The sequence below is a fragment of the Lygodium microphyllum genome, chromosome 24 (genome assembly GCF_053477565.2).
Source record: "Lygodium microphyllum isolate KBCC chromosome 24, Lygodium_microphyllum_v1.1.10, whole genome shotgun sequence".
Lineage (NCBI taxonomy): Eukaryota > Viridiplantae > Streptophyta > Polypodiopsida > Schizaeales > Lygodiaceae > Lygodium > Lygodium microphyllum.
The window spans coordinates 101352256-101364547 of NC_141158.1; the positions used below are offsets into that span (position 1 = coordinate 101352256).

Genomic DNA, 12292 nt, shown 5'->3' on the forward strand with positions numbered 1-12292 from the left:
ACAATGGTAGACTGACTAGAGATGTAGTGGTTGGAAATGGAATAGAAAAAAGGATGGATGCTACAATGGAAGAGAAAGTGAATCATTTTTGTATATTGCACCATGCATCCATGGAGATGTGGCTCTCTAGATACGAGCAAGCTAGGAAAGATTGAGAAGAAGCACGATCGCAATTTCGATGTAGTTTATGCCATCGACCAATTCGATATCCCGAGGGCATGAAGAAGATGCCACGGTTTATGCCTATGCGATCGCTACATGGAACTTTGATTGCAACCTCTCACGAAGGGGTGAAGGTCTCTACTCAAGAATAGGAATTCTCAAGGGGATGTAGTCCAAAGGTGACCATGTGTTTTATAAGCTGTTGTATTGAGATTTTATATGTGACAACTAATCTAATTGTTTCAATGTACAGTACAAAATATACACAAAATGCACTCCACAATGAATGGTGGTATCATTGCAAAGTTTGAGCAAGAGAGTCGACGGCAAGCCACGGATCCAAACATCATTATAGATGAGATGAAGTATTGTGGGAACTTGCAAAGTGTTATCATGGTGGATTACCATAGCTTCTTCATGATCATATTCAATGTGCACTGGTTCAAAGTGGTATTGAAAGGAGTCGAGGCAACCGTTCGATGAGGTCCATCTGGAATTCTTGAAATAGATTCCGAAAAAAGATGGATGCATCTGTGTGACATGTTTGTATTGTCAGTCCATTGTGAAGAAGTGTATGAACTATTTTTTAAAATTTTATTATGACATTGTATATGTCACAAATATTGAATCTCTCTTGTATGCAATTTTGAACATGTAATTTTCTATGCAAACCCCTGACAACCTCGATGGTGGTATGTTGTGCCTTTAGCTCCCCGAAGTGCAAGAGTATATAATGAAAGCAATGTTCCCAGCGTAGATTAGGACAGTATGCAGATTGAGGAGTCGATATTACAAGGGGTGGAGGTCGAAGATGACTTGGAGCATGTAGAGGAGGCAAAATCGGGTAACGATGACAGAAAGACATGAGGCTAAGAATTCTTTGAGAATGAGGTGGACTTATCCTTTTGTGGTGACATATCTATCGACCTTCCAGTCTATATGGAGTTGTGCCAAGAAATTGACATGGGACCATAGGCTATGCCATACTTGCAACATCCACCAACACAATTTGTTGATGAATTGCTTGTAAGGGTACTATAGAATATGCATTTTAAGTAATATCATTTTTTTCAAAGAGTTATATTACCATGATTCGCTTGAATCATTATATTGACTATGCTAACATCACTTTTTATCTATGCAAGTGACCTTTGATGATATTTTGAAGAGCATGGTGAGTCAAGGAATGAGCAAAGAGGAGTTATAGGATATATTTACACGTATGTCTCCAGATCAGATGGCTCGAATCAGAGATATGGCATTGTCTCGGATACCATCAGGCCATTCCATTAGATATACATTGGCAGGCTCTGATGCTTTGAATTTTTCCAGTAGACGAAGTCGACGCTCCAGACTTGGGCCAGACAGAAGGAGTGGTTCTTGGGGATACTGCGGAGACGTGGATGTAGTGAGTCTGCAGTCAGCTCGAGATACAAGTGCTACTCCTCACTCTCGTGCAAGTTTGAGAGAGAGGGTGGCGTGTCTCCGTCTCATCATTCTGGTGGAGTTTCATCACCCGTAGTATTTATCATACTTGTGGGGATGTCTACTCTAGTGACTCTAGCTTTTGCTTAGCTGTTCGTAGGTGGCACCCCTATGGGTGCTACTTTGAGAAATACCATCCCCGTGGATACACCAGATGTACAGGGGTCTCCTGGTTATGCCCAGGAGCGAGGTCGTAGGTGGAAGAGGACATATCTTAGAAATACCCAAGAGGGATATAGATACCTTCTAGATGACAGGACAGGAGCTATGATCATGAATGATGACAGGAGAAGGGTAATGGCTCATATGAGAGAGTTGTGCCAACAAGTTTTTCAACATGTCTTAGACTAGTGGAAGAACATACCTGAGGGGAGCAAGGACTTATAGTAGCATCCTTGCATGAGAAGTTTCTGGCACTCACCATCGTAGAGAGATTTTCCATAGGCTGGATGATGGAGTGCATGCGTACATACATGTCACACAAACGATCGGACGCACATAAGGCACTCAAGAGTGGTGCCTCAAAGCTCAAGTGGCTCGATGCAGATGAGTGGCAGAGGCTCATGGAGGAGGCTATAAATTCTCCGAGATGTTGGAGGCAGCAGTGCGAGGCAATGAGGGCACGATTGGAGGCACGGGTGGTCCATCATCTTGGGAGTGGCCACCACACGACTTATCTGGAGGACTTTGTAAGTTTTTCTTTTGTTTTCACTTTCTTTTTTGCAATATCGCTTGTATTAACAATCATACTTCTAGGAGTTGTATTTTATTTTCTTTGCAGCACTCCATTACAAACCGCGATCCCATGGCCTGGAGACTCAATATGTAGAGAGACATAGTCTCACTACATTGATCAATAGACTATATGCCCGCGACAGCCCAGTAGGTCTTCCAAATTTTTTGTCCCTAGTTCTATTTTTATTAAAATGCATTATTTATGGTGGACTAATGTGTAGTTTGTTTTTTGCAGACTTCATTCAATACTCCTTTTCATCGAGAGCAGCTTTCAGATGGCGAGGATCTATAGTTCGTGCATGGGGGATTCACTAGCAGTAATAAGGAGACGTCACCTGCATGCAAGAAATAACAAAAATACCCCTTATCTACCCCCTATTTATGGGGCCTTACCTTATAAAATGTACATTCCTTCCCTTAAAGAACCCCCCTCCCTTACATTCATGTGGTACCATACGGTAAACCCTAATGGACCCCCTGGGAGCTCGCGCTTGGATTTGTGGAGCGCACATCCTCTTCCTTTTTGGTCTTGTGATTTATGCAGGCATATTCTATGTACTATATTATTATGATCATTTGTATCTTGCCTCGATTCCATGAGTTTTCATCAACAATCTTGTATTTATTTTATATTTCAGTCTTGTGGGTTCTAGTACATTTTACACTCATTTTGACGACCATTGTACACTTAATATGTAATCCATTTGTAGAATGTAAATACATCACATCACTACATGTGGCAGGCCACAATTTTTTTCTCTATAACCATCGCTATTAGCGTTGCAAATTTATCTGCACACGTCACAATATACATCACAAATCGTCACTATTGGTGTCAGTATTTGCATCGATGCTAATAGCCATGGTTCTGTGGAGATGTTAATATCGACGCATTTAGTGATGACATGGGAAAATTTTTAAATGAATATTTTTTTCTCTTTGAATATCGGTATGAGGCATGCATCTTGTAGTGCCTCAACATCCATTCAATGAATCATTTTTTTTCTTCTTTAATTTAATCTCATTGGCTTGTGCTAGGGTTCTTCATTTGTGGCTTCAACAAAATTTTCAAAGTCTCAAATGTTTTTGAATCAAGTGGATCAATCATGAATAGAAAATATAGATTATGATCTTTTGGATCTACTTTGAAGATTTTGAAATTCTTTGAAATGTATAAGTAACCCTTGCATGCTTTCAGACTTTTTTGGTGTTAATTTCAAGAAACCTACTTGTGAATTTCTACACATGAATTGTTTGTGTCCCTTGAGTGATAACCTAAAGCAACTTCAAAGATATAAAATGAATAAAGAGAACCTTCTAAATATAGCTTTGATAATGTTTTAAAGTGTCTCAAAAAAATGAAGCATTCTAACTTCACAATTTGGATAATTTAATTCCATAGAATTCTTGGGAGTTCACCTTTACATCATAATTGAAGATTATGCTTTTTTAATTTCTTTTTCCACTTGAAAGTGATGATGATGAGGCTAAAAACCACCAACCTTTGATTCTACACAACCAATCAAATTTACTACCACAAAAAGAAAGCATAGATAGATACTGTACATGAAATGTTGTGGCTAGACTATGGCTACACAAGGAACTTTCAATCATTCCCTACATAGGAAAAAAAGGGGAATTCCCTATCAATTCCCTAGTTAAAAATACACATAAGTAGGAAAAGTAAATGATAGGGAAAATGGAACATTTCCTAGTTAGAGAAACTAGGAAATCACAGTATAGTAAATTTCCTACATAGGGAAATTTTCCTATGGGAAAATATCCTACATCCCTATGGGACAATATCCTACATAGGAAAATTTTTCTATGTAGGGAACTACATAGGGAATTTTCTCTATGTAGGAATTCTCTCTAACTAGGAAATGTTCCATTTTTCCTATCATTTACATTCCCTACTTATGTATATTCTTAACTAGGAAATTGATAGGGAATTCCCTTTTTTTTTTCCTATATAGGGAATGATTGTGTGATATAAGAGACAAGATTGGCAACAGGAGTTGGAGCAATCTATCTATAGCTATTATAGGGAATGCCATGGATCAAGAGAGCAATCTATCTATAGTTGTTATAACAGGCCTACTATAATACTCTAAACCTACATTTTTTTGCTAATAAGACAAATTTGAAGCTTCCTTCACTAAAAGAAATGATAATTTTTCACCACTCAAAGCATGAGAAGCACAACTAGACAACTAGATATGCCTTTTTATTGTAGTCCCAACCTCCTCCAAATAGGCTGCACAACTAGATAACTGCATATATTTCAAAAAAAAAAAACATTTCTTTGGTGATGAAGGAGATTTACAATCTGCCCCCTTGGAAGGTTTTTCCATAGTTGTGTTGCATCATGCACATTGTCTCTTACTTGTATCACCTAAGCAAGGAAATAATCTGAAATTATATATTCACAGATAAAACATGTCTTTCAAGAATGTGACAAAAAACATCAAAAGCAAATCATAGAATGGTGAAGCACAAACATTGTCAAACTAACAAGATTCAAGGATACTCAAGGTGATTGACTTGAAAGACACAATGCAAGACCAAGATTGAAACCAATGCGAGTAAGTGTTTCAGTTGCTACCTTCCTAGCTACCCAATTGTTGTTCTCCAAAGCTTCATGTATGCATGGCAACAACAAAGCTAGATGTTGTTGAGTGAAGGCTCCAACTTGTTACATAGGATATGCATGTTGAGACGAATCCACATCTCAATGCACAAGCACTAGAAGAGGGCCCCTCTTCTTGATAGCAGCTAAGGGTTTTTGAGTTGAAGACCTAGACCAATTAGGACTTGATGAATTTGAGTCAAGTGTATGTTCACTTCCAAGGCCATCTACTCCTACAGCCATGCTTGAAGTTTTGAGCTCTACATTCTGCATTGATAGAGCCAAATCCTGGCCATCTAGGACAAGTATATTTATTATATTCACATGCTTTTATAAGTTAAACCAAAGGAGTTTTGTTTATTTCAATATCCCTCTAATGCATTCTTTTGGATCTGGTCATGTATCCACCTACCTGGTTCCAAAGCTCCTAGGCTTGTGCATGCTTTCAGAATGCTTGCAAATGAGAATATATGAGGTTTTTTTCACTATTTCTACATTTCATTGACAAGCTCGAGAGCATAAGACCTATCCCCAACTATAGTATATCCTGCAATCAATACATTCCATGACACTACATCTCTACATGATAACTTGTCAAAGAATTTGCATGCATCCAGCGTAGACTTGCACACTTTGTGTACATGTCAATGACAATATTCATAACCTCAACATCTAGTTCAAGCCCACATTTGAGCACCATATCATGTATTGATCTACCATACATCATAGCTCCAATAGAATTGCATGCCCTTAGAATGGACAAGAAGCTAAACCTGTCAAACTCGAGAGCACAAGAGCTATTCGCAACTATAGTATATCCTGCAATCAATACATTCCATGACACTACATCTCTACATGAAAAACTATCAAAGACTTTGTGTGCCTCCACCAGACTTGCACACTTTGTATACATGCCAATGACAATATGCATAACCTCAACATCCGATTCAAGTCCACATTTGAGCACCATATCATGTATTGATCTGCCATACATCATAGCTCCAATAGCACTCCATGCCCTTAGAATGGACAAGAAGCTAAACTTATCTAGGTCAATGCCCTTCTGCTACATGCTGGTAAAAAGCTTAACTACAATCATGCTGCTTCCAAGCTCTACATGTGTTGCAATACCTTTTCTGCCAAACTGACCACTCCTTCCAATTTTGTGCAGGTATAGCTCATAGTCTAGCTCATGGGGATATTCATTTTTTACTAGTAGATAATAGTTGACCATGAGAGTGACCTGAGCTCCCTCACCACAAAAAGGCCCCACAATCAAAAAACCAAATAATAAAAACAAAGCCAAACAAAGTTACACAAAAAAAACCTGTTGGTTCATTTTCATTAATCCTATACCTAACAATTTCCACACAACAAACAAATATGTACATAAAACCTTCTACATAATCCATCAACATGAACATAGGAATATAGAATTATTAAACTATTTCATGTTTGCACACATGCATAAAACCAAAGCTAGTAACTATAAATGCTCCTTATGTCTGCACATAGTCTCGTAAAACACACTACACATCAGTCTACAAACACACATGAAATATGCAGACATAGATGTAATAAGGTATGTACCCTACACACAAGACAATTAGCCTTTTCAAATTGTTAGTCTCCATGTTTTCTCACTCTTTATGTCTATGTTGTACTAGTTTAAAAGAAAAGCAAAACATCAATATGATGAAACCCAGCAATCTTGGCATGTCAATTCAATACCATGAACTCTTTGCAAATATGTCATGCTCTACTAGTACAACTTTGCCAATAGTAGGAGTTATTGAAGGATCATTGAATAACTATTCATAAATTGCAATTGCATTTGAGGCCGTAAAGGGCTTTCAGCCTATACACCTACCCATCTGATGATGGAAAAGCCTAAAGATTTATCAACATAGATCTCCTCCTTCAAATCACCATTGAGAAGGGTAGACTTCACATCAAGTTGATAAATCGGCCTTTGCTAACTAAGGCAAGGACCACCCTAATGGTAGCCATCCTAGCAATAGGTGCAAAGATGTTATGGAAATCCACTCCTAGCCTTTATGCAAAGCCCTTTGCAATGATGCGTGCTTTGTGCTTATCCAAAGTGCCACCATTGTGGTATTTGGTCTTAAAGACCCATTTAACACGAATCACCTTCCCATGAACATGCCTAGGCACAAGGTCCCAAGTGCCATTCCACTCAATAACATCCAACTCCTACTCCATAGCCTTCTTCCAATGCTGACTGCAAAACCTCCTTCATAGAGGTGGACTCTCTATCCTATATGGCATGGGTCATTAAATAGGAGTTAATACAAACAAGCTTGGTGGAATGTCATATGATCCTCCGAATGTTCTCACAACAAGATTGATATTCTTTTGAACTTTTTACTCAAGAATCCAAATAGACTTTGCAGGTAAAATATTTAGCATCTAAAAGACCCTAAACATAACAATTGAGTAGTGATCCAAGTTCAGGAGATGGTTCTAAGTACAAGTTTGTCTAGATTGCGCCAATCCTAGCCTTGCACAAGCTGAAATAGTCAAGCAATGTTCACATCTCAAGCCCAGGACACCACAAAGAGGAAAAAAAGTTCAGTAATCCACATAAGAAAGATGGATGATAAGAATACTTTGAGACTCCCCCTTCAACATGCCTTTGAACCTATGCTTTCTTGGTGTTCTATAATACCAAGAATTTGACATTCTTCAATATCCCTTTGACATGATATTTTAACTCTGGAGTGTGTCCAATGGCTGCTTTGGCAACCACTCCAATGAGTAGCCTACTAGACATTGATGCAAAAAGTGCAACCACTATAGTAGGTGCATTTTTTGCATCTAGAAAAGTGAGCAGCCTATTAGACAACCTCATCTTTTCTAGATGCAAAAAATGCACCTACTAGACATAGATGCACTAACAACTGACTACACATAGCCCAGCTGTAGTCTTTTACTACCCATAGTTAAGAGGTGGGCCTATTGATTACATATTTGGCAAGTGATGGTGAATACCTAAGTCTCTCATAACTTGTATTGCAATTGCCTTGATCAAATATTGTGGTGTTATTCCTCACCAAGGCCTTAACAATAATAAACTCACATAACGCGTACATGACAGCATCCATCAAATAGATATATACAACCAAGACATGTAAAGATGGCTTCGATTATACCACACTTTCAGGTCCAATCAGATAGCTCCTTGAAGAAATGCTCCTCCTTGGCTAGATGATTGTACTCATATGGAGCAAATTACTACATCAAGAAGGTCTCTGCACTTGAAGTGTTAGTGTACTTAATTTCCAAGGAAGAATTAAAAGGCATACATTTTGTTTTTCCTTGATTTGATGTGTTTTCCAATGATGCAACTTGAAATCAATGTAAAGGACAAATAAGCTCACATTGATTGATTGCTTGTGTTATTGGTTAAGTTATACCATCAGATCTCACTGTTGTTCTAACTGAAACAAAAAGCTTATACATACATTTTTAGCAGTAGCCAACAGCTCTTCTGATGTGTTCACATCTCCAATGACAAGTTGCTCTTCATCCTCTCCATGGGCTCAAAAAGTCTCTTTGCTGTTGCGTTCTGTGTAAGAAAAGTACGGTGGCTGTAAGACATCCTACTCTTAGGAGGATGGGGAACCTGCCCTTGTGTTGGGCCTGGCAAGGAAGCCTGATTCCTTGCCAAGAACTGCCGCAGAAATGCAGCTGCATCTTCCGTTAGCTTCCCATGCTGCACAAGCACCTTCACCATCTCGAGCACAGCATGAAGCTTCACGCCGTTCTGGTGCAGGTTTGCACAGTCCCCCTGCTGCCCGTCGATCAGTGAGTGGAGTGATAGTCTTGAGGACAAAGGCGCCGGTGTGGTGACAAGGTCCTGAAGGACGAAACAGGACTGGCCAGGGCAGAAGATGCCCTCAATGGCCTTGTGTGTGCCGTAGTCCTTGACCTCCTTGAGGCGCATGACCGTGGGAACGGCCCGGGTGAGGGAGATGGCGGTGGCAATAGGGAGCGGGTGTAGGGGACGTTGTAGATGACGTCGAAGCGAAGGGAGGAGATGGTGGACCAGATGGCCTATTAACATTTATTCACTCATAACATTTATTGAGCATCAAGAGGAGGTATTAAAGGTTTGTATATTACTTTATAAATTTTTATTAGGGTCTCTCTTGTAGGGTTTCTCTTAGGGCTTGTCCTCTCAAGTCTCATCCCAATTGTAGCCTATATATATGGGCAACCCTTTTTGGCACCCCACATATTATGTGCATTTGATATTTACTCACTCTTGGTTGGTGCTTCACTCTTGGCTCTAACTTCTTGCAAGTGTTCTTGGTAGCTTGTTTTGGGGTAATTCTTATGTGATCTATCATTATTTAGTTAGTTTTTATTTTTCCTCACTAAGCTTGTTTAGGCTTTGCATTGCCTTCTTACTAAGTGCATAGCCTTATGATGGTGTAAGGGCATGCTCTCTCTTGCTTGAGGGGGGGAGAAGCTTGCTAACCAAGGAAGATAGTGGACCAGTCCCCTCTAAACCCAACCAATCATGAACAAAGCCCTTGCTAGAAAATGTGTATTTCACCATTTGTGAAAGATCCTCCTTAAAGGGTATCCCACCCATGGAAAACATGAATATCAATAGCCATATCTTGAAATACTAAACATTGGGGCAAGGACTGATTTCTCACATCGATTGTTTATTTGGCTCAATGCTTTGGCCCCCTTTAAGGAGGATACATTTTTCTTTAAAAAAAACCCTAAACTATCATAACACATCTCTTAAAAGGGAATCAAATGTTAGAAGAGCTCATGGCAACACAAGGAACTAATAGGGTGCCTTTGCATCTAATTAAATGTTAGTACTCCTTGATGTCATAGGAAATGGATTGATTAACCCAAATCATGTCAATGTCTAAGGACATATTGCTCACTTTACCTATGATCAAGTTTGATTCAGGCTAAGTCATTTGGGATATCAAAGTATCCCTTTAGAAAATGTGAGAAAAATAAAAGACCCAAGGCAGACAAACTAGTTTCTCAAGGAATATGTGTTTTGAGGTAAGCAATAAGAACTTATGGATGTGAGTGATCAATGCAAAAGTTTTATTTTTGCAACATGGAATGCCACACATTTTAGTACATTTAACATTTTTCTTTTGAGGCTAGTTGTGTTGAAGTATCCCATAGAGATAAACTTAGTAAGTGTATATATCTTTTATAACATTGTACATTGTGCAAAAGAGAATTCGAATTGGTTTCTATTGTATATAGGTATCAAGCTAGGTCAAATGATGGTAAATGTTAAATCATTGATCAATAGAACTTACAAATAATTTTTTTGCAAAAGATCATAAAAAAGTTAGAGACCTAATGTTATATTAAGTGTATATGAAATGAATTAAAGAGGTCCATGTAATTAGCATAGGACTAAGTAACTACTTACTTTAAAGCCTAATTTATATGGCAACCATTCCCCATGGATAGTGCTAGAAAAAAAGGAAAGAAAAATGTACTATCTTGATATGGTCATCTATAGTTCTCTAGTACAAGATGTGGGGAACGGAATTCCCTAGTTGTGTGGTTTGTAACTCCCTACCATGGTATGTGGGAAATACAATTCTCTAGCTATATAATCTATAATTTCCTAGTATAAGATGTGGGGAATGGAATTCCCTAGTTGTATGTAGGGAACTTATGTAAGCATACCTAAGATTTCCTACTATGAAATGTGGGGGAATGCGATTCCCTAGTTATATGTAGGGAATGCATTTAGATGTACCTAGGAAATATTAGAGAATTTCCTACATTTCATGGGTTTTCGTGTTACAACTATATATATCATCTCTCCCTTGACTTGGGTCTCACCTATATATACTAACTCTACATCAATATGAATCATTCTTTGGGAACATGTCTTGTGTATCTCTCTCTTACTCTCTCTCTCTCTCTCAACATGGTATTAGAGCTATGGATGCGTAGCAACAACAAGGAAGATAAGTTGTTTCATTGTTTATACTTGATTGAATTCTTTGCACAAGTGATGATTTGATACATGAACTTGTTCAAATTGTAAGTATTAGTTAGTTTTATCTTTAAAAACAAAACCATGTCTAGGTGTGTAGCTCTCGTCGTACTCTCGAATCCTGTCAAAACCGCTTGTCCATATTGTTAACGGATATCCGTCTGGCCAACATTCCGTTCCCTTCTTCCAAGGACAAGGATTTTCTGGGTGGAAAGAAAAGATGATGCTAATTCTTGAAGGTGACGAATTATTTGATATTGTTTTGGGCGACCTGTCTTGCCCAGTTCAACCTATTAATGTGATGAATGACAATTCTCTGATTCTGATGGCCCGTTATTTGAACAATGGAAAATTGATCATACTGATTGGATTCGTTGTGACAAAGCGGCTCATCATTATATATTGTCTGCACTTCCTGACTCACTTATGTTGGATGTCTTTCATCTGGAAACCTCTCATGCTGTTTGGGAGTATCTTATCTCAATGTTTGAGAAGAAATCGGTCACCGAAATTTTATATCTCCAAACTCGTTTGAAGAATCTTCAATATAAGGTTGGTACTTCTATGCACTCTCATATCAAGGCTTTTAAAGACATTATCAATTAGCTTGGTGTTGCCAGCGCTCCTGTTGCTAAAAATCAGATTGTTACTCAACTTCTTCATACCATCAAAGATCCTTTATATGACAATATCATCACTATTTTTTCTAACAAGGATGATATCCACTTTGACAATGCATGTATATCTCTTATTGAATATTCTCAACGTCATGAGCATCATTTGGAAAAATCTGATGCTGTTTTGGTCACTCGCGAACAAAGGGATTTTGATGCTGCTTTTGTTGCTCGCAAGGGTCCCGCTTCATGTTTTCAGCAGGATGGATGCCCTAATCAAGGTGGTAAATCTTCTCGTCTTGCTTATCCTAACAAACATTGTTCTTATTGTGATAAGAAAGGCCATGTGGCTTCTGATTGCTGGGCACGTCAATATGATGAGGAGCATGGAGTTACTACAAAGCAACCTCGCTCGTCCAAAAGTTTTCCTCGTGATTATTGTGCATATACAGATCATCCATCTCGTCGTTGTTATAAACGCAAATATGATGAAGAACGTCCTCGAGCTTATATTGTTCAACAAACTACAACTGATGATGATCATACTCATCAGGAGCTCAATTTCGTCCATCATGATATCTCTCTAGAAAAGGTACTTCATGTTCATGATGGTTCTCTATTCATTGTTGATTTGGGTGCCACTGG

The 12292-nt window shown here is 38.5% G+C and overlaps 1 protein-coding gene across 1 annotated transcript; it reads right to left on the reverse strand.

The window, feature by feature from the left end:
- Positions 1-8531: 8531 nt before the first annotated feature.
- On the reverse strand, positions 8532-8978 carry LOC148015456 (uridine 5'-monophosphate synthase-like). The gene has a single exon (XM_087665207.1). The coding sequence runs from the start codon at positions 8976-8978 to the stop codon at positions 8532-8534; it is 447 nt and encodes a 148-aa protein (XP_087521333.1).
- Between the last annotated feature and the right edge of the window lie 3314 nt (positions 8979-12292).

What these genes read in the sequence shown, in the direction of transcription:
- LOC148015456 (XM_087665207.1), bottom strand. Translation starts at nt 8,978, where the DNA reads ATGCGCCTCAAGGAGGTCAAGGACTACGGCACACACAAGGCCATTGAG.